The sequence below is a fragment of the Benincasa hispida genome, chromosome 6 (genome assembly GCF_027475165.1).
Source record: "Benincasa hispida cultivar pf3 chromosome 6, pf3_genome.v1.1, whole genome shotgun sequence".
NCBI lineage: Eukaryota > Viridiplantae > Streptophyta > Magnoliopsida > Cucurbitales > Cucurbitaceae > Benincasa > Benincasa hispida.
In genome coordinates, this window is record NC_143483.1 from 2,258,995 (window position 1) to 2,284,352 (window position 25,358).

Below are 25,358 nucleotides of genomic sequence, written 5' to 3' on the forward strand. Positions count from 1 at the left end.
ATCATAATGACTAAATCCATTCCCTCTCAGGCCAACGAGTGGATGGGGCCCATTGTTCAAGAACCAGGATCAGCCCTTAAGGGAACAACCTTTCTACTATCCCTGAAATGGGTAGAAGTGAATTCCATCTTGCAAATTCTATGTCCCCAGCCATCTACCCGATCTTATCCCTGAAATGGGAGGCATATTAAGCAACGATGCTGGGCTTACCCCCACTTATGCTGATCAAGGGACAATCACGAATAAACAGGAGCTCATAAACAACTTAGGATTCAGATCAAGTTATCTAGGCCATTAAGAAGTGAAATTAATCAGTGTTAACAGTAAATGGTGTTAATACGTAACAATGATTATTTCGTGATCTTTCTTACACAATCTCATTGTGTAGAACACCCCCGCTCACATGTCTTTACATGAACGAACTGATCACATCGTTTGAGGTCCGTTCCCAAAATCCTCCTGAGCACAACGTTTTTTCAAAGTTTTGACGCACTGGGTCCATTTCGGATGATTTTCCTAGCGGAAAGTTCACGAACAAAAATTGAGGCTCGGTACAGCCCGAGCGAGCCTAAAAGCCATTTGGGGCACCAAATGAGCTTTGTTCCCAAAATCATACGGCACATGGTGTTTTTTCAATGTTCTGACGCATTGTGTTCGTTTCATGCGATTTGCTTGGCAAAAAGTCGATGCACGAAAATTGGGCCTCGGGGGTAGCCCAGGCCGATCCTATAAGCCATTTGGGGCACCAAATGAGCTATGTTCCTAAAATCCTCCAGGGCATGGCGTTTTTTCTTGGTTTTGATGCCTTGGGTCCTTCTTTTGGGTGATTTGCTTTGCGAAAAGTACACGCACGAAAATTGGGCCTCGGGAGCAGCCCGGGCAGGCCTAGAAGCCATTTGAGGGCACCAAATGAGCTTTGATCCCGAAATCCTGCAGAGAACGTTGTTTTGTCAAGGTTCTGACTAGAGATATCTAAAAAACCTGCGGGGACCTACCCGAACGGGGTGGGGAATCCCCAAATATACGGGGAATGGGGGAGGGAGTGAGTAATTTTTTTTCCCATTTACTATTCGGGGCCGGGGATGGGAAATATATTCTCCGACCCCGACCCCGCCCCGCCCCGCCCCAACTTTGTATATAAATTATAAATTTTTAATATATATATATATATATATTCATATTAATATTGTAGACTTTATTAAGATAATTATGGATGTTTCAATTATTTAAGTTCAAGATTTTTATTACTTTAATTCTTTAGATATTGTAATATTTAAAATAGGATCCTCTAATTGTTGAATTTTAATTTTTACAAATTATGAGAATTTAGCATTTTAGTTATATTTTTTAAATTGCATGTGTATTATCATTTTAATTAGTAAAATTGATAATATTTCATTTAAATAAAAATTTCATTGAAAATGTTTAAAGAATTGTAAATATATATATATATATATATATATTTTAATTGAAATTAAAAAAATGTTAAAGAAAAATAAAGGCGGGGAATTTTTCCCCGCAGGGAACCCGATTCCCACAAATCCCTCCCCACCCTGTTCCCCGTGTAAAAATTCGGGGGGCGGGGTAATGTATTTGGGGGGGGGGTGGGGATGGAGAAGTTCCCCATACCCACCCCGCCCCGCCCCATAGACATCTCTAGTTTTTACACACTAAGTCTATTTTGCACGATTTTCCCGCAAATGTTCTTGCACGAAAACTGGGCCTTGTGGGCAACCCAAACGGGCCCAGAAGCCGTTTGGGTCACCAAAAAAGTTCTATTCCTAAAATCCACCGTTGCATGCATTTTGTCAAAGTTCGGACGCACTGGGTCCGTTTCGGGCGATTTTCCTAGCGAAAAGTTTGGGCATGAAAATTGGGCCTCAAGGGCAGCCCAGGCGGGCCAAGAAGCTTTTTAGGGCACTAAATGAACTTAGTTCCAAAAATCCTCTGGTGCATAATTTTTTTCAAGGTTTAGACCCACTTGGTCCGTTTCGGGTGATTTGACTGGCGAAAAATTCGCGTACGAAAATTGGGCCTCAAAGGCAGCCAGGGTGGGCCCAAAAGCCGTGTCGGGCTTCAAATGAGCTCTATTCCCAAAATCCTCCGGGACATGGCAATTTTTCAAGGTTCTGATGCACTGGGTATGTTTTGGGCGGTTTGTCCAACCATTTTGAGCAGATGTGTGAGGACAGGAAAAGAAGCAGCTTTATTGGACTTAGAACGTGAAAAATCAAAGATTTAAGGAATTAAATCTAAAGAAAATGTTGCTTTTAAACAAGACAATGGAGTCATGACACTATGATGATGATGGAACTCAATCCTACAAGTGGCAAAATGATTATAATCAGAGCAAAATTTTGAAGCAACAATCTAAAGGATGTCCACAAAATTGCAAAAAACAAGATAAGTATACTCTTATGCTACATTTAAATTCAATTTGTGTATATCTCAAATTATTGATTAATTGAATTACACAAAGAAGGTACAAAAGAATATGTGAATCAATGTAACTTTTTGTACAATATAGTATTTGGATGCAGGAGATTATAAAATATTCTACAACAACTAGGAGCTGGAGATTTGACTTATTCACTAAAGGAAAAATTGTCATGAGGAACTCGATTGGGACTAAAAAATTTTATGAAGAAAATATTTCATGAAAAACTGAGCACTGGTCACCCCACAGTTAACTAATCAAATTCAAAGTCCAACACCTGAGGACCACTTCAGGTCAGATTGAAGACATTTGCCGAAGCCCATCGCAAATGATAGGTAGGTTAACTTCGCTTAAGTACAGAAGGATGAAAACTGGGGAACTATTTAAATACAATGGTAATCTAATTAACACTCTCGAATAGGCATGTCATACGAGGAGGAGAATGATCCTTGATTGACGAAAAACCAAGTTCGTACACCTATTCTCATAAAAAAAAAAAAAGGACAAGTACGGTGTAAATATGTTGCTTAACACTACTTAATTGTGGTGGATGCATGCCAAGAACTCAATTGTGCATTTTTGGAAGAAAAAAAAGTTTCAATTGAACACTCCATGCATGACCAGAGAGTCCAAGGTAATCTTGGAAGACCAAGTTCATTATGACGAAATGAAGTCTGTTAAAGGAAGGTATGTCATAAAATTTAAAGCAAGGATCAAGTCAGAAAGCAGTAGAAGGTGAAAGCAATACTTCAACGTTTGCATCAACACACATGACTAGCAAGTAATCGGTCCTTAAAACCAAGCTTAGGAGTGGGGCTAATGTTGAGGAGTGGATTTTGCCTAACAGAATAAAACTAAAAATCAAGATAATATGAGATAATATAAAATAAAATGAAATAAGATTTAATCTAGCTTGTTTGAAATTAAGAAAAGCAATATCCTAAGCTTAGGAGGTTGAAATCTCATATCTTATTCCTACTAGGATTAAGATCAAATTCCCAATAAATAAACCATTATGGCTTCATATGAGTAACTAAAACTTCTAACTTCTTCCCTATTATTCAATTCTCTTACTATCTTAGGCATCAGAGTCATTTTTCTTTATTTTGTACATCATCTCCATTGATGTCACGTGGAGGTCAGGTGCATTTTCATTTGACCAGAATTTGGCATCAACAATTAATTGAAAATTGAACCTAAATCTAATGCCCCTATCGACCTCAGTCTTGTTTTTTGTTAACTTGAGTCTAGAATGTCGACTATCTCATTAAAGGCCGAATATCCATATATATCTTTATGGAAGAGAGTCGGCCCACTTTTAGTCGTTCCAGCGATTATGCCCGTTTTAGCCCTACCGTCCACCCCTATCATCATAATGGAAAGGGGTACTTTTGAGCTGATGTGTAACGGATCAAAGCGACCGTTAGTCGGACTGATCTGTGATTGGTCAAGGCGACCAAGAGGACACATACCTCCTCCATATTCCTTAAAGGGGCAAGACTCGGATATTGCATGCGAGAAGTATAATAGTTTACTAAACAACGACTTAGATCTTCGATTGATTTGGATGCAATGGAATGTTCGCATTACTCCAAAAAAAAAAAGAGCCATCCCATGAGTATACATGACCTCACTACCTGTATAAAGCGTGCATATTCTCAGGGAGTAGGTCAAAGCCTTTTTTTTTTTAGAAAAGTCAAAAGCTGGAATCCGAGAAAACAAGACTCCTAAGAGCGTCTTGTAAACAAATTATTCAATCTGGAGATCCCAGCAAGGCTGCCGGAGACATCACTAAACCACCCGGGGATGTCTCTTGCAAAGAAGAATTCGTAGAGATTTTTCCAGAACCCCAGTCCAGCCTACCCGACTGACATAATCTAGAATCCACTCTCCGCGTTTACTTAACTTAGTAGTAGGCGAATAGTGACCCTATTTGTATGTGCATTCACACGACGGGCACGTTCCAAGATCTCCCGCAACGAGAACCTAAGACATGGTTGATTGATAGTAAGTTGAAACAATAATTATTAGGGTTTAAAAAGACAAAATCACTGTTAGTATGAATGTTTAACCACCAATGATTTTTTTAGAAACCATTTTCTTCCTTCTTTCCTACTTTTCTTGAACCATTTTTAAAACCTTTTAAACCAATTTTGTTCTCCCATGGCCATCAAGTTTCTTTTCCTTTTATATTTTTTTCCTTGAATTTTTTTTATTATTCTTTTTATTTTTAGGGTGGATTTTATTTCAGTTTTTTGTTACCAGCTGTCAACCATTTACTTTGTTCTTATCATTCTTTCCCTTTTTTTTTTTTTTTTGCTTTCCAAAAATTTCAAAAAGTGCAAAACTTATTTTTCATACGGCTAAAAATTATTAAAAAAATATGTTTATGTAACTTTATAGTTTATACTTTGTTTAAAAAATTCTTTCAAGCTTTAATACTATCAATTTTTAAAAAGGATTCAAAATATTTACGAAGTATATCAAAATTTTAGAGCTATCAGTGATAGATGCTAATAGACACTGATAGAAGTGTCTATCAATGTCTATCAACGTCTATCATTGATAGTTCTAAAATTTTGATATATCTTGTAAATAGTTTTATAATTCGAAATACTTTCCCTTTTAAAAATATATTTGAAATTATTCTTACAATAATACTTTAAATTTAAAAATATACATGTATTTGAAATTATTCTTACAATAACACTATAATTTTTTTAAAGAAAAATATTTGAAACTATTCTTACCACCTGTTTTTTTCTTCTTCTTTTTTTTTTTTAGAAACTATTAATTTTTTATTTTAAAAATAGTTCTAAACTTTTAAAAATTTCAATCATATTGCTAAACTTTAAAAAATATTAAAAATATGCTTCTACCGTTAGTATATGAATGTAAGTTGTTTATCTATACCTCATCACCTCCCTCTTCAAATTTTTTTGTCGTCGGCTCCAATATACAATCTAACACTTTCTTATCTTAGCTCTGTTCTTCTATACCCTCTTATTGTCCTTTATTTCTCAATCTCTAAAACTATCCATTTCAATTATGGTATATAAGATAACAAGAAGATAAAGAATAATATAATCATCAAAGAGACTTTTGGGACTTAAATATTCTATTAAAATCATTGTACATTAGTAGTTGAGTATGTGTCAATATACTCTTTGAGTTTAAATATACAAAGAGAAAGATCCGTTGAACGTTTGGGTCATAATTTTGAGAACAAATGATAGGAGGAAACACACTAAATTTGTAATCACGAAGAATTTGTTGATTTGATTTTTGGGCTTTCTGGGATTTTATACTCTAACTTTAAGGAAGTTTGTTTGGATGTTGAAAAAATTGATGTAAGAATTTCTAATGAAGGAAGAAAACAAGATTTGTATATTATATGGAAAAAAAAATGATTAGTTAGTAAAAACATTTTTAAACATTCACTACAACAATACAACAAAACATGTTTATTGGAATTTCTTTTTGTTTTTTGTTTTTTTTTCAGTGGTTTGACAAATACTACGAAGGTTTTACAATGTCAACGATTCTGAAAAACATAACCAAACCACTGCTATTTATACATATTTCAACATTTTGTTCACAACTTGTTTTGTAAATTGTTGTGATATATATTCTTATTAGGGATTAAAAGTATTTGATGCAATTTTTTTTTGAAAGTCTATATAAATATTTTCGAAACGAGGTGCTAACTATTTCAAAAAGTAAAACTTTAAGAACATATTAAAAATAAGATTGAAAGTTTAGAGTCTGATTAGGTGCTTTTGAATTTGAAGGACCAAATAGAAACAAACTTAAAGTAGAGAGACTGAAGTTGTAATTTAATCTAATAGATTTGAATATTTGGCAGCCGAGAGTCAACTCACCAGATGTTCAATGAGTACATATTTTATTAAGATATTAAGAGGTGATGTAGAAAAGGAACCAACTACTTCTACTTAGACACCACAATTTAATGCTTCTTTAATTGCTACACATTTTTCTTTTGGAGTATTAATTAGAGCAAATAAATAATTGAATTGCTACGTGGATCTTTTCTTACGGAAAAGAAAAAAATAGTAATATCGACGTCAATGCAGATATCAATGGTAATATAAATGATAATTGATATTTCTGAAAAAATTATTAAAGCAAAAAATGTTATCATTTATATTTGTTGATTAAACGTTTTATTTAATTTTAACCGGAGAATTTTTTTTTTAGGATTTGTGTGATTTTAAGTTTGAGTTAGAAATTTTGAGACTTATTTAGTTGGTGAGATAGCGTAAAGAATTGAACAAATGAAAAAAAAAGAAGAATATATTAGCTGTACCAAAGAATATTTGTAAACATTATTTTAAAAATTAAGGATACTAATATAACTTTTTTAAATTATTTTTTAAATAAGGTACTAATAGTTGTTGTCCATATTAAAAAAAAAAAAAAAAAAACTAAGAGATAATTATGAACCATTTTTAAAAGTGGGAAAGGTAGAAAGAACCCTATTCATTTTAACCAAACTTGTGTTATATATGCTATGCCATTTCTACAATTTTAACTGTAATTTTATATTATTAAAGCCAACATTTCTAATAATTCTGATTCTAGACAACAAATTTCATCATAAACATATTTTCATAATCATGATTTATTACAACAATTTAAATGCTTCCTAGAGGATTATATTAACGGTACATAAGAAATATCTTCTAATATTTTTCGAGAGATTAAGGTTGATGGACCTTTAAAAAATTTATAAGTAATTTTGAAACATGGTACAAATTGTTTCTAAACATTTTTTAAAAGCTTAAAAAGTAGAAAGAACCTTTTTATTTTAACCAAACTTGTATTACACTACACCATTTCCAAATTCTTAATCGTAATTTTATATCATTTCAATATTTTAGTTTTATCCGATGTTTGAAATGTCGATGAAAATATTGACGTCTTAATTTTATGAAAATTTTGACAGATATATTTAAAAAAATTATAAAAATAAAAGAAGTTAAAAAAATAAATTTAAATTAATAAATAAATATTTTAAAACAAGTCCAAGTATTTATTATTTATATTGGAGTCACATTAGCAATACTTTATTGTTTTATTATTATGTTTTTGTAGATTTTTGTACGGATGAATCTATAGAAACATAAAAATATTGATGGAAATATCTCGATACCAACAAAAATTTAATAATATGATTTTAGCCAATACAAAATCAAATAATAAATATACCATATATATCCAAATCCCAAAACTAAATACCAAAAGTGGTCTTTGGAAGAAAGAAACTAAATGGTGATATAAAGTTTAGCCATGGAAACACCTCCAAAGCTTCCATTGAAGTTTCGAATTCTTCTCCGCCTCCATTCCTTTGCCTCCTTCATAAGTCGCCGCCCTAACATCACCGTCAACCGTTTCTTGATGAGCTTCTTCGACCCCAAAATCCCTCCTTCTTCTAAACCCCGTTACGGCGTTACCACTAACGACGTCGTTTTCGACCCCTCCCGCAATCTTTGGTTTCGCCTCTTTCTTCCTTCTTCTTCCGTGCTAGCCGATAACATTTCCCTGCCTGTCGTCGTTTACTATCACGGCGGCGGGTTTGTGTTTTTTTGGGCTAATTCGATGGCTTACGATGATCTCTGTCGAAGACTCGCACGTGAGCTACGTGTGGTGGTTGTGTCTGTAAATTACCGCCTCTCTCCGGAACACCGATACCCAATTCCGTATGAAGATGGATTTGATGCTTTGAAATTTCTTGACGGTGTGGATTTGAATTGTGGTGTTTTTCCGGTGAATGTTGATGTTAGTCGGTGCTTCCTTGCCGGTGATAGTGCTGGCGGCAACCTGGCTCACCACGTGGCAGTTAGAGCCGGTAGCCACGACTTCAAGAAGGTAAGTGGTAAAGATTTTGTTTTTACTCTTCGATTTTGAGTTAGTTTTAAATCTTGAATTCAGAATTATTGGCTAATTGATGTGAGTGATGAGAGTGAGATGTACCTAGCATCTCAAATCTAGATATTACGGAAAAGAAAATTAGATAATAAAATAAAGGTCAAATGAATCAATACTTAATGCAAGCAAGGATCTCTTTCCTCTACGTATCAAAATATTTTTTTAATAATTAAAAAAAAAAATAAATTACAAAGTGATTAATTGTGTGCAGCCGTGGTGCAGTTTAGATGGCATATCGATAGATATCTATTGTGGTCTATCACGGATAGATAATGATATTTTATCGGAGTGGTTCATTTTCTTTTTATTTTAGAATAATTTTTTTAATAATCTTTTGTTTTAGTACAAATATGGATTGGATCACACCGATTAAACTATTTTTCAAATTGGTTTCAATATAATGTTATATTATATACGATTGTTTAGTGAAACCCATAATATTGGTCCTAACCTTTTGGATTCTTGACCTCAAGAGAAAAAAAAGAAAAAAAAATACTATGCATGTTTTACTATGCTAGAGGTTTAGAATCGAACAAAATACATACATATATATATATATGTAATTGTGTTCCTGGCTTCTTCAATCAAGCTTCAAGATTGATCCCCATTTGTTTGTCGTTTACAACAAAACCATGATAATATGACACTAATGAATTGTCTCACAGAAATAAGGTTGTTTTTAAAGTAGGTAACCACTAAAACATCTTTTAAGTTGAGTGTATTGTTTTGAATGTGAATCCTACTTGACCTATGTGATAAATGTTTCTAAAGCTTCTTCATTTTCCACAAACAATTTATCACAGCCTTTGGGAGGGTGTGTAAGTGAGACATTAGTGTGCCTGTTTCGTTTACTATGTGTGAAGTTGCTCTTGAATTAGCATATAGATTTGGATATGTCATAGCTGCTATATTAAGGCTGTTGGTATCGATCTCGTCATTTTGATATGATCAAATCTATTACAACACTTTAAAGTAATACGGTTAAGTTTTCCACATATTTGACACAGTTTGATTTTCATTGTGGCAGTTTAAAATTTTCTCTTGATAGGATCATTTTTCGGTTTGATTAATGAAGATGTTGAGTTTTTGTTAGTTTAGAATCATCTACCTCTTGTTTTAAGTCAAACAGATGTTATTTGGGTTGTCTCTGCATTCAACCTATCTAACTGAAAGATGTTTTCTGGAAATGTTGTCTTTGTAAAATATTTTCCGATGTGAAAAATCTTGTATTGTTGTATTTTTTTCCTTCTTCATGTGTGAGTATTTTTGGAAGTTAGGGTTGCTCTTTCAATATTTCCCTTGTGCTTATTTAAAGTCCCTTAGTCTTTGGTTTAGGGTTGGCCATTCTGATGAAAATATTTGGAGAGTCGTTGTCTTGTGAAGTACCTTCTATCACAAATGTTTCTCTATCATTCTTTAAGGACGTTGAAGGTTGTGTTTCTGTGAAGTTGAAGACCTACTCCAAGTTATCTGTGTGCTTCATTAGTTTATACTTCTTGACAGAGATTCTCAAACTTAGAGAGAGCCTAAGCTGAACAAGTTAAGTGGTCTTTGTTCAAGTGGGAAAGATACAGTTCAAGTGAGAGGGAGTTTTACGATCTAAAGGGAGCTTAAGTCTAGCAGAGAGTGAATCACATTCTTAGGGAGAGGTTAAGACGTTCTTCACTAGTATCATAGCTTAGGGGGAGCAGAAGAAGTTCTTCACTAATGTTATCGCTCAAGGAAGCCTAAGTATCATCTAGAAGGAGCCTAGGTGAACGGTTGAGTTGTTAAGTTCCACAGACGTCGCTATAATGGTGTATTATATATATATATATAAATATATAAATATTATGTTGTAATTGCTTATCTTATATATTAGTGAAATTATCTTTCCTGGGCATACTACCTCTGAAACGTAGGTGCCACTCACCAAATTGGGTTAACAATCTCTGATGATTACTTTATTTGTTATTTATGTTTGTTGAACATTCCTTGGAATGTTGTAACATTATTCATAACATCATTTGACATGCGGTAGATACTTCCATATTATTTTAAAAAATGATCAGCCCCTATCCTCTACTTTCTCTTCTTTGTTTATAAATGCTTGGTTCATATCAGGGAGGAAAGTCTTGATTTTTTATCCTTCTTCACATCGATTCGGTTGTTTCATGAATCTTTAAGAGCAATTTTGAAAGTTGGGGTAAGAAGTATTGGGCCTGTTTGGATTGACTATACACAAAATGTTTTTTTTTTTTTTTTTTAAAAAAAAAACAATGTTTTTTAGAAAAGTTATTTTTATTAAATTTTTCTATAAAAATAATTGAAAATATATTTTGAGAGTGTTGCAAAATCTATTTTTAATGATTGCCAAACACTTCAAATTTTTTTTCTAAATTAAACACTTGAAAAAGTTAAACTACACACCCCTTAACAATATTTCAATTCAGAATTAATATTCCTTAGTACTTTGGTCCCAAGCTACCATCCAACGTGAAGGGTTTACTTATGACAAAGCTTGGGAGGGATTCTAAAAAAAATTAAAAACACTTCTTTTATTTTTAAAATCACTCAAAAAAAAAAAAATACTTTTGATCATTTAAAATCAATTTCAATGATATGAAAATCGTGTTCAAAAGTTTAAAATTAAATGAAAAATTGTTTTTTACTAAATAAAAATGTATTTTGTAGTGCTTTTAACAATTTAAAAAACGCTTTGAAACATGCATAGATTGGCCATAGGTTTCTTCATGGCTACTAATTTATCACTTGGAGATTTAAATTTTTTTGACTTATGATTCCCTCAAAGCCACAAGGTCAATAGGCCATCGTTAACTTAAAATTTTTGGATGTAACGTTAATTTAACAGGTGAAGATCAAAGGGTTAATTGCAATACAACCACTTTTTGGCGGAGAAGAGAGAACTGATTCAGAGATTCAATTTAAGGAATCACCAATGTTGACCTTGCAACAAACGGATTGGTCTTGGAAAGCATTTTTGCCAAATGGGTCAAGCAGAAACCACCCGGCGGCCCACGTGTTCGGAGCCGGTGTCGGAGACATGTCGAGCATAGTGTTTCCGGCGACGCTTCTGATTGTGGGAGGACGAGACCTGTTACAAGATTGGCAAAAAAGGTATTACGAATGGTTGAAAGAGGCTGGAAAAGAAGTTGATTTGGTCGAATATCCAAATGCTATTCATGGATTTTATGCAGTTCCTGAGCTCAAGGATTCTTCGTTGCTAATTAAAGATGCAACTGATTTCATACACAAACATATGTCACTCTAAATTGTCATTTCTTCAAATTAGCTTTCTTTTATTCCTTTGTGTTTTTCGGTAGAGTTTATATTCATGTAATTGTGTTCTTAATTTGGATAAGTTAACCAAAAAAAAAATAAATAAATAAAAAATAAGATAAAATTTCGTTCCATTTTGAATTTGGTTGTCCTATATTTGAGATTAGACCATGTTTATCTAGAGACGTAAATCAATGGTAATCTGAAAAATAGGTACCATTTGTTAAATATATATATATATATATATATATATCAACACTAACTAGTCTAGGAGATTCTTGAACTATCTAATATATGACATAAAAATGTAAAATTAGATTATTTTCTAGAGATATGTTGTAATATGTAAAATAAATATCTCAAAAGAAAATATCTAAAAATATTTTAGATTTTTCTTAGATTTAAGGAGAATTCCTTTAGATAAGGATAATCTAAATATGTAGAATGTTTGCAGGATCCAAGAATAGCCAAGAAAAATCTTTTTACTTGGTCCAAGGATCTCATGCCTATAAATATAAGGTGTGATCTCATATGCAAGTAAAGTAAAGTTAGAGAGCTAGTGTAGAAAATTGAGTGGGTGTCTTAAGAGTAAAAGAGTATCATTCAAAGGTGTCCATCTTTATAAGTTCTTAATAAAAGTTCATTTCTTTCAAGGTTATCTCTCTCTTTTTTTTTTGGTGTCAATTTATTCAACAAGTGATATCAGAGACAAGTTTGCTGTGGTGGAGCTTCTGAAGATCGAGTACAGTTTTGGACTGTAAAGCTTGTTGTTTGGGACACAGCTACTTGTGGAGTGCATTCATCACTACAAGATGATGGGAGACCTTCAAGTTGTTGGAGGAATCAAGAAGCTCAACACTAAAAACTACAAAACATGATCCACGTGCATGAAGTACCTCCAAGCCAAGACTTGTGGGATGTTGTGGGAGGCACTGAAGTCAGTCCACCTGAGGATGCTACTACTTTGAACAAATGGAATATCGTGGCAAGTAAGACGATGTTTGCAATTAAAACTACGGTTGATGAAGAAATGTTGGAGCACGTCAATTCAACGGAGACACCAAAGATAGCATGGGACACGTTTGGCTAACTTTTCTCAAAGAAAAATGATGCGAGATTGCAGTTTCTAGAAAACGAGCTCCTGTCAATTGCTCAGGGGGAGATGATATCAACCAATACTTCACCACGATGAAAACTCTATGTGAAATCTCTGAATTAGATCCTACTCCCGTTATTTCATAATCAAGGATGAGAAGAATTACTATTCATGGATTTAAACCTGAATATAAAAGCTTTGCTGCTATTCAAGATTGATTGACCTAGAAAATATGCTTTCCAGTCAAGAAGTATTGGCTAAGAAAATGTAGGAGGTCACAATAAAGTGCAATAACGAAGAAGTGCTCTTTAATGGCCAAAGAAAAGGTCAATCAAAATATCAAAAGAAAGTAGAATCAAATGGAGATGAAGAAACTCCAAAACGCTCTCAAGTAGGGGGAGCTTGTAACACTAATCAAAATCAAAAGCATAGAAAAAAGGGTGAATGTTATAACTGTGGAAAGATAGGTCACTATGCCAGAGACTGTCGTCGAAAGAAAAGAGTAGCAGAAAGCAACGCAATCACCTCCTAGGCTAAGAGCATTAGTTAAGAAGAATGGACTGCAGATGCATGTTTTGCAACAACAGATTCCAAAGCCCAATCAACATCCAATGTAGTGGAGAACGAAGTGTTGACTCTCTATGTATACGAGGTAAATTATGAAAATGATTAGATTTTTTATTCAAGCTATTCTAACCACATGACAGGAGATAAGAGGAAGTTGCCAAACACATTTGAGTGCAAAGGAAGCCGAGTTGTTGCCACTGCAAACAACTCGAAGTTGCCAATAGCTCATGTTGGCAAAACTATGATAATGCTTCGTGCAAATTCCAATCAAATGGAATTAGAAAACGTGTTTTATGTGCCTGAAATGAAGAAGAATTTAGTGTTAGTATCTCAATTGACATCATCAGGCAACTTTGTTGTGTTTGGACATCATGGTGTCAAGATGTACCATAATCTCAAAGTCAGTAGTATGCAGTTGATGGAAGGGCGAAGAATGAACTCTATCTATGTCATGTCAGCAAAGACTGCCTATGTGAATAAAACCTCAAAGAATGAAACAACAAATTTGTGGCATGCAAGACTTGGTCATATTAGCTATAGCAAATTGAAGACAATGATAAACAAGTCTATGCTTAAGGGTCTGCCTCAACTTGATATTAAAGAAGACATGGTCCGTGCTGGTTTTAGTATGAAAAGGCACATCAACTGCCATTCAAGAAGTCCAAATTCAGAGCCAAGCAACCATTGGAGCTGGTGCATTCGGATGAATTTTATCCTGTCAAACAATCTTCAATCAGTGGTATGCACTACATGGTGACCTTTATTGATGACTTTTCTAGGTATGTTTGGGTTTTCTTTATGTAAAAGAAGTCTGAAACAATTATAAAGTTTAAAGAATTCAAAGAACAAGTTGAAGGTGAATTAAGAAAGAGAATTCAATACCTACGTACAAATGACAGGGGAGAATATACGTCTAATGAATTTTCTCAATACTTGCAAAAGTATAAGATACATCATCAATTGACGTGCCCAAACACTCCACAACAAGATGGAGTGGCAGAAAGAGAAAATAGACATTTTGCAAAAGTATGTCGCAGCATGTTACATGCAAATAACTTGGTAGGAAGATTTTGGGCTGAATGCAGGAGAACAACAATCCATGTGGTTAACAGACTTCCCCAGTAAAGGCTTGTGTTCAGCCTTATGAAAGATTGCTAAATATCAAGTCAATAGTTGGACACTTTTAAGTCTTTGGTTGTGTGTGTTATGTGTTTGCACCAGATCATCCGAGAAAGAAGCTTGACAAGAAAGCAATCAGATGCATCTTTGTTGGATATGACAATCAAAGAAAAGGGTGGAGGTGCATTGATCCTATCAATGGACAATGCTATACATCAAGGAATGTGATATTTGATGAGGCATCATCACGGTGGGCACCCAAATTAGAAAAAACACCCAAAGATGAGAAGTCTTTCAAGAAGGAGTAGAAGAAGAAATAAGTTAAGTACAACAAGCTCCAATAGAAAGAGAAGAACAAAATGACCAAGACAAAGAAGTGCAATTGGGGACACGAAGTCCTTGGAAAAATTAAGTACATAATCAAGAGCCACAGTTACGGAGATCAACAAGACTAAGAAAACCTAATTCTAGGAACGTGAATGTGGCATTACCAATGTTTGAGGAGCCAACAACATATGAAGAAGTGTCAAAGAATATTCGATGGAGAAGAGCCATTGAAGAAGAAGTTAATGCATTGAGAAAGAATTGAACGTGGGACTTGGTGCTGAAGCCTAAAGATATTAAACTCATATCTTGAAAATGGGTTTACAAAATTAAAACTCGAGCAGATGGGACCGTAGAGAGATACAAAGCTCGACTGGTGGCTCAAGGGTTTTCTCAACAATATGGCTTGGACTATGATGAGACATTCAGTCCTTTAGCAAAGCTCATTACTGTTCGAGTCTTATTAGCACTTGTTGCTAGTAAGGGTTGGAAGCTGTGGTAGATGGATGTGAAGAATGCTCTCTTAAATAAAAACCTAGATCGAGAAATATATATGGAGCAACCAAAAAGATTTGAGGATGAAACTCATCATGACTACATTTGCAAACTGAGAAAGGCTTTATATGGTTTGAAGAAAGCACCGAGAGCCTGGTACGGTAAAATTACAAAATTTCTAGTTGAAAGTGGCTTTGTAGTAGATTCAGCAAATTCAAGCTCATTTGTTAAAGCTTAAGACTCAAAGATCACAATCATATTAGTCTATGTGGATGATCTAATTATAACAGAAGACCACATAGAAGAAGTTTGAAAAATAAAGCAGAATCTACTAGTGTGATTCGAAATGAAAGAGCTTGGAGAACTAAAGCATTTCCTCGGATTAGAGATAGAGTGCTCAGAAAAATGATTGTTCCTTGGACAATCGAAATATGCAAAGGATCTTTTGCAAAAGTATGGCATGAGTGGCTACAAGCCAATATCTACACCAATGGAGGTTAATAAAAAGTTTTGCATGCATGAAAGCAAAGATCTTGGAGAGTCAACAATGTACCGTCAGTTGGTAGGTAGTTTGTTGGAGATTTGGTTTGTTGGCTTTTTAATTTTCTCTAAGGCAGTGGTTTTGCAGATGTCTCAAATAAAGTCTTAACATCTGGTCGTGACATCAAAATATATTTTTGCAAAATACTTTCCTTATCTATAAATATCCGACAATGATATTTAGTTTGATATTTTCCTTTATTGCGTCACAATCTATTTTCTCCTTTTTGGGAGATGTTTTCTTTTCTGGATCCGTCTAAAAGAAATGTCTTGGTTTACTTTCAGTGAGCAGTTTTATAATATCGATTTATGTTTTTGAGAGCAAAACATTTACAGTACACCGATTGATATGTTTTACATTGTGTTCTTGGTTATTGCTCACTTTATTTCATTGTGTAAGTTCTTCATTCGTTGATTACAACACTCTGAAGATTATCATGACTTAGGGGGAGCCTAAGTCATAGCTGCCAGAGAAAGGATTCTAAGTCTTAGGGGAAGCCTAAGACTTAGCTTCGGAGGAGTTTGTTGGGATTGGCATCTTAATTCTCCCAGAGTCTTGTAGTTTGTAAACTTTGTACACATTGTTATTAATAAAATAAAAGTTATTTTTTTTGCATTTACTCATATCTAAATAACAAAGATCCGTGGTTATTGTATGTAAACTTGAGCATATATATGAGATATACAAGTGGATCATGCCTTAAGTAATAACCTAAAAGGTCTGTAGTATAAGGATAAATAAGGGATACCTTATCTTGGTGACACTATGGATACGACTCACTTTGTGAAGGTTTAAAAGTGTTGTGAACTACTACAGATGGTCTGATCCTGACCATTCATATAGAGACATGCGAGTGAAGGTGTCCTATACAACGAGATGATAAGACGTGTCCTATACAACGAGGTGTCCTATACTTTGTGGAGGTTTAAAAGTGTTGTATAAGACGGGACCACGAGATGATTAGTTTTTTTTTATATAACGTCGTTGATAATTGAGACTTACATCTCACTAAAACGACCATAGGTGACATGACCTTAATCCTAATTGTTATGGGAACTCCTGCTCATGAGGGCAGTCCTTTGATTAGTATGGGTGAGAGTGGCCAGATTGCCAACTCAACAAGCTTACCTTTTTGGGTATTTTTCTGATTGGGGAGCTGAGAACTCAGTTACACAAGACGGAATTCAATCCTTCCCCGAAGCAGAGGTAAGTAGATAGATTGCTCCGTTAAGGGCTAATTTCGGGTCTTGAACATAGTGGCCACATCCTCTCTTTGGAAGAGAGGACCAGTCATAGTAGGACTATGACTTATTGTTCATTAGAGGAATCAGTGGTACTTAAGGAGTTAGATGTAATTATAGGAGCAAAACGGTAAATTGGTCCAATTGTACTTACGAGCGATCTGTGAAGGGTTATCACACTATTGATTGGTTGATATGGACACAGAAATATATTTGTAGTGAGAAGAGTATAGCTGTCGATCTTTAGTGGAGTGTCCGGCAGTTAACGGATGGTGGATCCCGTGACTAAAGAGTTTAGTAAATTATTCATGTACCATTGGAGCTTCAAGCTACAGGTTCATAAGGTCTCCTTGGTAGCTCAATGGATTCAAGTTGAGAATCAGTTCTTGGGGTTAATTTGAAGTGTTTAAATTAACAAGAGAAAATTCAATTATATATGATATAATTGGGGTGATGTATGAGATACATCATGTGGAGGAATTAATGTAAATATGATTTATATTTAGTACCATAAAATAGAAAAAGAACTATGGTTTGTATGTTTCATGAGATGAAACATTAAAATTATAGGTCATAAATATAATATGGTAAGTTGGTTATCATATTTATTTATAATACATTAATTATATGATAATTAATTTCTTTTTCTCTAATAACCAATTGAGTGGGAGGTTATTGATGATTTTATGGTAACCGTGAGATAAAAAGGAAAATTGTTTTCCTATTTTTTTTTTAAAAAAGAGTTACTTCATTCGGAAAGAACTCACAGATAAGCTATCAAGTGAAAGAGTTTCACTAAGCGATAGCTTTGAGAAACTACACGATCAGCTAAGGGATTGCTTACCTTTGACTATACGATAGTCATTCAACTACTCGTAGCTAAACGATCGTTTAAGACTTGACAACACGATCGTTGACCTTTTGATCATAACTAAACAATCGAGTGGCAAGTCTATGCGATAGACTGTCGTTTACTAAACGATTGAGCACATCTTCTATACGATAGACATCATCTTATTTCCCACTTGCTCGATCGACTACTCGATCGTAGACCTCCAGTCTCTTCCTCAAGCCAAGTTCATACAGGGCCCACAACTCTTGGATTATCACACCGAGAATACCAAGGTAACCATTGTGGTGGTGTTCTCGCTCAGTTTGTGGATCAAGTTGGCCAATCGTTGTTTTCGTTGTGTTCGTGCTATGTTCTGTTCATTGCTTTCAAGGGCTGTTCTTGGATGCTTGTAGATTGATCGAGGGACTTATGAAGAATGGTTCTTCAAAGGTATGCATCTTCTATCCCTTGTATCATCATTTAGCATGTTGTATGTTTAATATGAATGGAATTTAGAACGATCCCATCCGTTGCTCATGGAAATCCTCATGCTTGATTTCCTTCAATTGGTATCAGAGTCAGGTTGTTTAGTTATTCCAAATTACCATTTCTGTTTTGAACTTATTTTATAGTCGTGGTGGGTTTTAAGGTTTCTGCATTGCGTTTAAGTGTTAAATGCATTTGTGGATGTATTGATGAATGTTTACAGGATGGTTACCTCTGTTTTTCAAATTTACAAAGTGTTAATTTATAAGGGCCCTTACGTTTCTGGACATAATTAACGAGCAATTGGTCGTAATTCAAAGTGTTTGAAGTTGTTGAGTTGTTCGAGATGAAGTTTTGAAGCATGGAGATGCGGTTCTCATCGAGGAAGAAGACCAAAGGTTGATCGTATCGTGTAGCCTAAGGTAAACGATCGTGTAGAAAATGTTCTAAGCGATCATGTAGTATTTACTAAACGATGAGGCAAAGTGTTTACTCTATCCCGTAGCATTGGTTGCTCGATTGCGTGGACACTAGAGGTAAACGATCGCATAGAGCATTTGATGCTCATCGTTTAATAAAAGGCGTGTACACTAAACAATCGTGTAGTTAGCATGCTTCAACGCATAGTCACTGACTACACGATCACCCGGTATACGATACCTTGACACTTGCTCAGCAATCATTTAGATGATTGTGCTTCACGACCTCATTGTCGTTTAGTCGATCTTTTAAGGCTTGCGTTGCACGATGCGCGCTACACGATCGCATGCCTTCATGCTTCATCGCATAGTCAAAAGTACACAATCGTTGCTAAACAATTGTTTAAGCTCGGGAATTGTTGGTAAACGATTGAGTAAAGATTTTACTCTATCGTGTAGGCGATCACAAGGATTTGGTACACGATCAAGGAGACGCGTTTCTTCGCGGGAACGGTTCAAGACCCAGTTCGCCTGTTTCGACTGGAGACTTATTGCTATTTGTAATAGTTAGCTTTGTTTTCTAAGGACTTGAGGCTAATTATCCCGATTCATAAAATTTTGTTTAATATACATGGGATGTATGTTGTTTATCTATCATAGTGTATGACATATAGATTTAAAATCCACCTTAGGTTATGCAATTATTCATGCATCATATATCATAAGTGTTATAATATAGTTTCTGGCATGATAAAATTACAAGAAAGCATGCACATGCATCATGAAATATAAGAGTTATATTTATGCATGCATTAAGCATATTTATGCACCATCTTTGTATTATAAGAGTTATAGTATAAGGATGTATGAAAGCATGTATGCTTGGTTCATTGCTTTGTTATATAAGTGTTATATAAAAGTAGCAATGAATGAACAATGCACGGAGCATGACACTTAGGCTGATTTATAAGCGTTATGAATGCCTTATATGTGTAGCTTTGCATTATGAATGGTTTTGGTTGTTTCCCGTTATAAGCGTTATAATGGAAATTATAACTAAAATCGATAAGAAAGAGTTGCATGCGGACTTAGGTGAACTCATGTTTTAAAAGGGTTCTAAAATTGTATTGAGATTGACCTAAGTTCAAGGTTCTAATGAGATTAGATACCTAAGTTTAATCTTTTAAATCGGTTTAATAGGATTAAATTGATTTTCATAAAAGATTAAATTTGTATTAAATCTATCTATAAGGGATCTTTTGTCTAAGACAGGTTCTATCTACGCTGGGGTACTTAAGCTAACAGAAACAAAACACCCCTACCTGGGAATTTACCTGGAAAGGTGAATTAGATAGATTTGCTACAAGCATGCGACAGTTGATCAAGGACTTCGTTAAAGAGTTTAATGAATGATGATCAAAATTTGTTCAACTTTCCAAAGTAAGCGTTACTTTTGGCAAACCTAAAAAGTAACTTAGTTAAAATACTTAGCTTGTTTTTTCTAAGTAAACTAAACCCTAGGTCATAAAATACTCAGTGGGAGGAAGAGATGTATGATATGTCAATGATTCCACTCACGTTTCTCCTTAAATGTTCACGCCGTGAGATTCATGCTTGGCCTCGTAATGTCTTGGGAGCAACCCCCTTTGGATGGTATTTGCATGAGTCAATATCAAGGTGGACGAAGAAAGTATTTATAGTAAGTGGGCGAAGGATGTGTGTCAACATGTCCTGCGGTCTCCTTCATTAGTTCACACCATGAGAAATTCTTGCACTCCCTCGTGCCACCCTGGAAGCGTCCCCCTTCAGATGGGTTTTGTGCAGTTGGCCAATAATATCAAGGTGAACTCCAGAAATGGATAGGGTCACTATAGTTTTTTCCCCAATCGAACTTTTTCCCTTCGGATTGGCTGCTTGGAGCGGAACTCTAGGGCCTAAAATGACGGGTCACACTTACGAAAAATTGTTAAGCAAGTTAATGATTTCTTGACCAAATCAATGATGGCTAGTCGTTATAGGAACAAGAGTTGTTCTGGTATTAATGGCTTGTTGAGAATGTCTCAATTCAGAGGAGAGATAAATTGACTACCCTTCGGTGGCTTTTGTCCTAAACCTTTGAAGCATCATTGCAAACTAGATGTCACACGGGGTTCATTTCAGTTTTGCTAAACCGTATTGGATCTTGTTTTTCAAACGAGTATTTGCTAAAACCTAATGTAGGTCAATATGTTTGTTTTTTAGCAACATGAATGATTTTCCGTTAGTTGCCTCTAGTTTGACCGATTACATACATTGGAAAGAGTCTCTTAAGACATATTTTGTGGTAAACGAGCTTGAGTTTTTCATGGTTGAGTAGTGTCCTCAAGTCCCGACCTTTGATGCACTGCGAAATGTTCATAATGCATATGAGGTGTAGATGAAGCCTAACTCGTTGGCCCGACTTCACATTTTTGCTAGCATTTCTGATGTCTTGGCCAAAAGGGTTGAGAACATGGTCATTGCACATGAGATCTTGGACTCGTTGCAAGAATTGTTTAAATGTCAGTTCTTACTCTTTTAGCACAAAGGGATGGATGACAAAGAAACCAGTAGTATCAATTCTCAAGATAACCTCCAGTTAGAGAAAGCAAGTGTTGCTAACTCTAATAAAGTTCATCGACGAGAAGTGTTCTCTGAAATGGAACTTGAAGCGTATTTAGGATCTGATACTGATCCCACTACTCTCCAGAAGAGGAAGAAGTCTAAAGGCAGTAAATGTGATTTATTGGTTTTGGAGACGTGTTTGGTAGAGAATGATGATTCTGCCTGGACCCTTAATTCGAGTGCTACTAACCACGTCAGTTCTTCCTACCAAGGATTTAGTTCCTGTCAAACGTTGCAAGAGGGAAAGTTGACTCTTCGAGTCGGTATTGGTGAGTTTGTTTAAGCTATTTCTATAGGCAAGTTGAAGTTATTTTTGGACAAGAAATGTTATCTGTACTGGATAATGTTTTTGTAGTTCCTCATATCAAGAGGAACTTAATCTCGGTTTCTTGTCTCATTGGACAAGGTTATACCGTTTTCTTTTCTGAAAGTAAAATGTTTATTTTGGCATGGAGATTGGTTGTGGTTCAATGGAAAATAACTTATATGTACTAAGGTTGTTGGTCATAAAGGCCTTGCTTAATACTGAAATGTTCAGTACAGCGATAACTACCAAAAGACCAAAGGTTTCTCCTAAGGAAAACGATCATTTTTGGCATCTAAGGTTAGGTCACATCAATCTCAATAGGATGAGAGTTTAGTAAAATGTGGACTTTTAAAAATTTTAGAAGAAAACTCCTTGTCGGTATCTGAATCATGTCTTGAAGGAAAGATGTCCAAACGACCTTTTACTAGAAAAGGTTATATAACCAAGGAAATCTTTGAGCTTATACATTTAGATCTTTGTGGTTCGATGAGTGTTAGAGCTCAAGGTGGGTATGAATATTTCATCTCTTTCATAGATGATTATTCAAGGTACGGGTATCTATACCTAATGCAACGTAAGTTTGAAGCTCTTGACAAGTTCAAGGAGTATAAGGCTGAAGTTGAAAACTTGTTAGGTAAGAAATTAAAAACACTAATATTTGATCGTAGTGGAGAGTATATGGACCTCGAATTCCAGAACTATATGATAAAACATGGAATTGCATTCCAACTCTCAACCCTGGGTACACCTCAGCAGAATGGTGTATCATAAAGGAGAAACAGAACCCAGTTGGACATGGTTCAGTCTACGATGAGTTATGCTCATCTTCCAAACTCGTTTTAGGGATTTGCAATGGAGACTGCATGTTATGTTTTGAACAACGTTCCCTCAAAAAGTGTTTCTCAACACCTTTTGAGTTATGGAGTGGCCATAAAGGTAGTTTACGCCACTTTAGAATTTGGAGATGTCCGACCCACGTGCTTATGGCTAACCCAAAGAAGTTGGAACCACGTTCGAAAGTTTGCCTCTTTGTAGGCTACCCCAGGGAAATGAGGGGTGGATACTTGTATGATCCGAGTGAGAACAAAGTGTTTGTGTCGATAAATACTATCTTCTTGGAAGAAGACCACATCAGGGATCATAAACCACGAAGTAAGCTTGTTTTATATGAGATTTCTAGTGTGACTACTAAGGGTTCAACAAGAGTTGTTGAACAGACTTATAGATCAACAAGAGTTGTTAATGTCAGTTCATCTAGTCAACCATCGCAAGAGTTGAGACTGCCTCGACGTAGTGGGAGGGTTATGAACCCACCGAAATGCTATATGGGTTTGATTGAAGCCCAAAACATCATGTCTATTGATGGGGTCGAGGATCCATTGTCTTATAAGCAAGCAATGGAGGATGTTGACAAAGATGAGTGGATGAAAGCCATAAACTAGGAAATGGAGTCTATGTAGTTCAATAATGTCTGGGAACTTGTGGATCAACCTGATGGGATAAAACCTATAGGGTATAAGTGGATCTACAAGCGAAGACGAAGTGTAGATGGAAAGGTGTAAAACTTTAAGGCTAGACTCGCGACAAAGTGTTATACCAAGGTCGAGAGAGTGGACTATGGGGAAACTTTCTCACCTGTTGTCATGATCAAGTCTATCGGGATACTAATGTCTATAGCCACATGATTATGAGATGGACATCAAGACTACCTTTCTTAATGGTAATCTTGAAGAGACCATCTATATGGCTCAACCAGAGGGGTTCATTGTTCCAGATCAAGAGCAAAGAGTTTGCAAGCTTAATAGATCCATTTATAGGCTAAAAAAGGCGTCTAGATCGTGGAACATTATATTTGACAGTGCAATCAAATCGTTTGACTTTGATCAGAATGTTGATGGGCCTTTGTTTATAAGAAAATAATCAACAACTCAATAGCTTTCCTAGTACTACTGTATGTGGATGATATCCTACTCATTGGGAATGATGTATGTTTTCTGAATGACATTAAGAAGTGGCTAGCTGCCCAATTCAAAATGAAATATTTGGGCGACACACAGTATGTTCTAGGGATCCAAATCATTCGGGATCGTAAGAACAAAAGTATAGATTGTCTCAGGCATCGTACTTTGATCAAATGTTGATTAGGTACAGGATATGCAGAATTCCAAAAGGGGTTTATTACCCTTCAAGCATGGAATTTTTTTTGTCTAAGGATCAGTTTCCTAAGACACCTTAAGAGGTTAAGGAGATGAGATAGATTTCTTATGCTTCAGCTGTTGGAAGCTTTATGTATGCAATATTATGTACTCGACCTGACATTTGCTATGAAGTAGGGATTGTCAGTCGTTATCAGTCCAATCTATGATTAGATCACTGGACGGCGGTGAAAACGATCCTCAAGTATCTTCGGAGAACGAGAGACTACATGCTCGTGTATGGAGATAAGGATTTGATCCTTACAAGATATACAGACTCTGACTTTCAGACTAATAAAGATTCTCGTAAATTGATATACGGGTTAGTGTCCGGCAGTTAACGGATGGTGGATCCCGTGACTAAAGAGTTTAGTCAGTTATTCACATACCGTTGGAGCTTCAAGCTACAGGTCCATAAGGTCCCCTTAGTAGCTCAATGGATTCAAGTTGAGAATCAGTTCTTGGGGTTAATTTGAAGTGTTCAAATTAACAAGAGGAAATTCAATTATATATGATATAATTGGTGTGATGTATAAGATACATCAAGTGGAGGAATTAATGTAAATATGATTTACATTAAGTACCATAAAATAGAAAAAGAACTATGGTTTGTATATTTCATGAGATGAAATATTAAAACTATAGGTTATAAATATAATATGGTAAGTTGGTTATCATATTTATTTATAATACATTAATTATATGATAATTAATTTCTTTTTCTCTAATAACAATTGAATGGGAAGTTATTGATGGTTTTATAGTAATCGTGAGATAAAAAGGAAAACTGTTTTCCTAAAATTAAAAAAAAAATAGTTACTTCATTTGGAAAAAAACTCACGGATAAGCTATCAAGTGAAAGAGTTTCACTAAGCAATAACTTTGAGAGACTATACGATCAGCTAAGCGATTGCTTACCTTTGACTATACGATAGTCATTCAGCTAATCGTAGCTAAACGATCGTTTAAGAGTTGACAATACGATCGTTGACCTTTTGATCGTAGCTAAACGATCAAATGGCAAGTCTATGTGATAGGCTGCCGTTTATTAAACGATTGAGCACATCGTCTATATGATAGACAACATCTTATCTCCCACTTGCTCGATCGACTACTCGATCGTAGACCTTCAGTCTCTTCCTCAAGCCAAGATCATACAGGGCCCACAACTCCTGGATTCTCACACCGAGAATACCAAGGTAACCATTATGGTTGTGTCCTCACTTAGTTCGTAGATCGAGTTTGCCGATCGTTGTGTTTGTGCTGTGTTCTGTTCGTTGCGTTTGAGGGTTGTTCTTAGACGCTTGTTAGATTGATTGAGGGATTTGTGAAGAATGGTTCTTCAAAGATATGCATCCTCTATCCCTTATATCATCATTTAACATGCTATAATTTCTTATTGTGCATGACCTATTAGTTTTCGTTTTG

The 25,358-nt window shown here is 35.2% G+C and overlaps 1 protein-coding gene and 1 pseudogene across 1 annotated transcript; both read left to right on the forward strand.

The window, feature by feature from the left end:
- The first annotated feature begins 7,673 nt into the window (after positions 1-7,673).
- LOC120079570 (putative carboxylesterase 18) lies at positions 7,674-11,806 on the forward strand. The gene is made up of 2 exons (XM_039033798.2): positions 7,674-8,326; positions 11,238-11,806. The coding sequence occupies exons 1-2, from the start codon at positions 7,748-7,750 to the stop codon at positions 11,655-11,657; spliced, it is 999 nt and encodes a 332-aa protein (XP_038889726.1). The 5' UTR covers positions 7,674-7,747; the 3' UTR covers positions 11,658-11,806.
- Positions 11,807-12,480: 674 nt separating this feature from the next.
- Positions 12,481-13,293, forward strand: LOC150035344 (uncharacterized; annotated as a pseudogene).
- Positions 13,294-25,358: the final 12,065 nt, after the last annotated feature.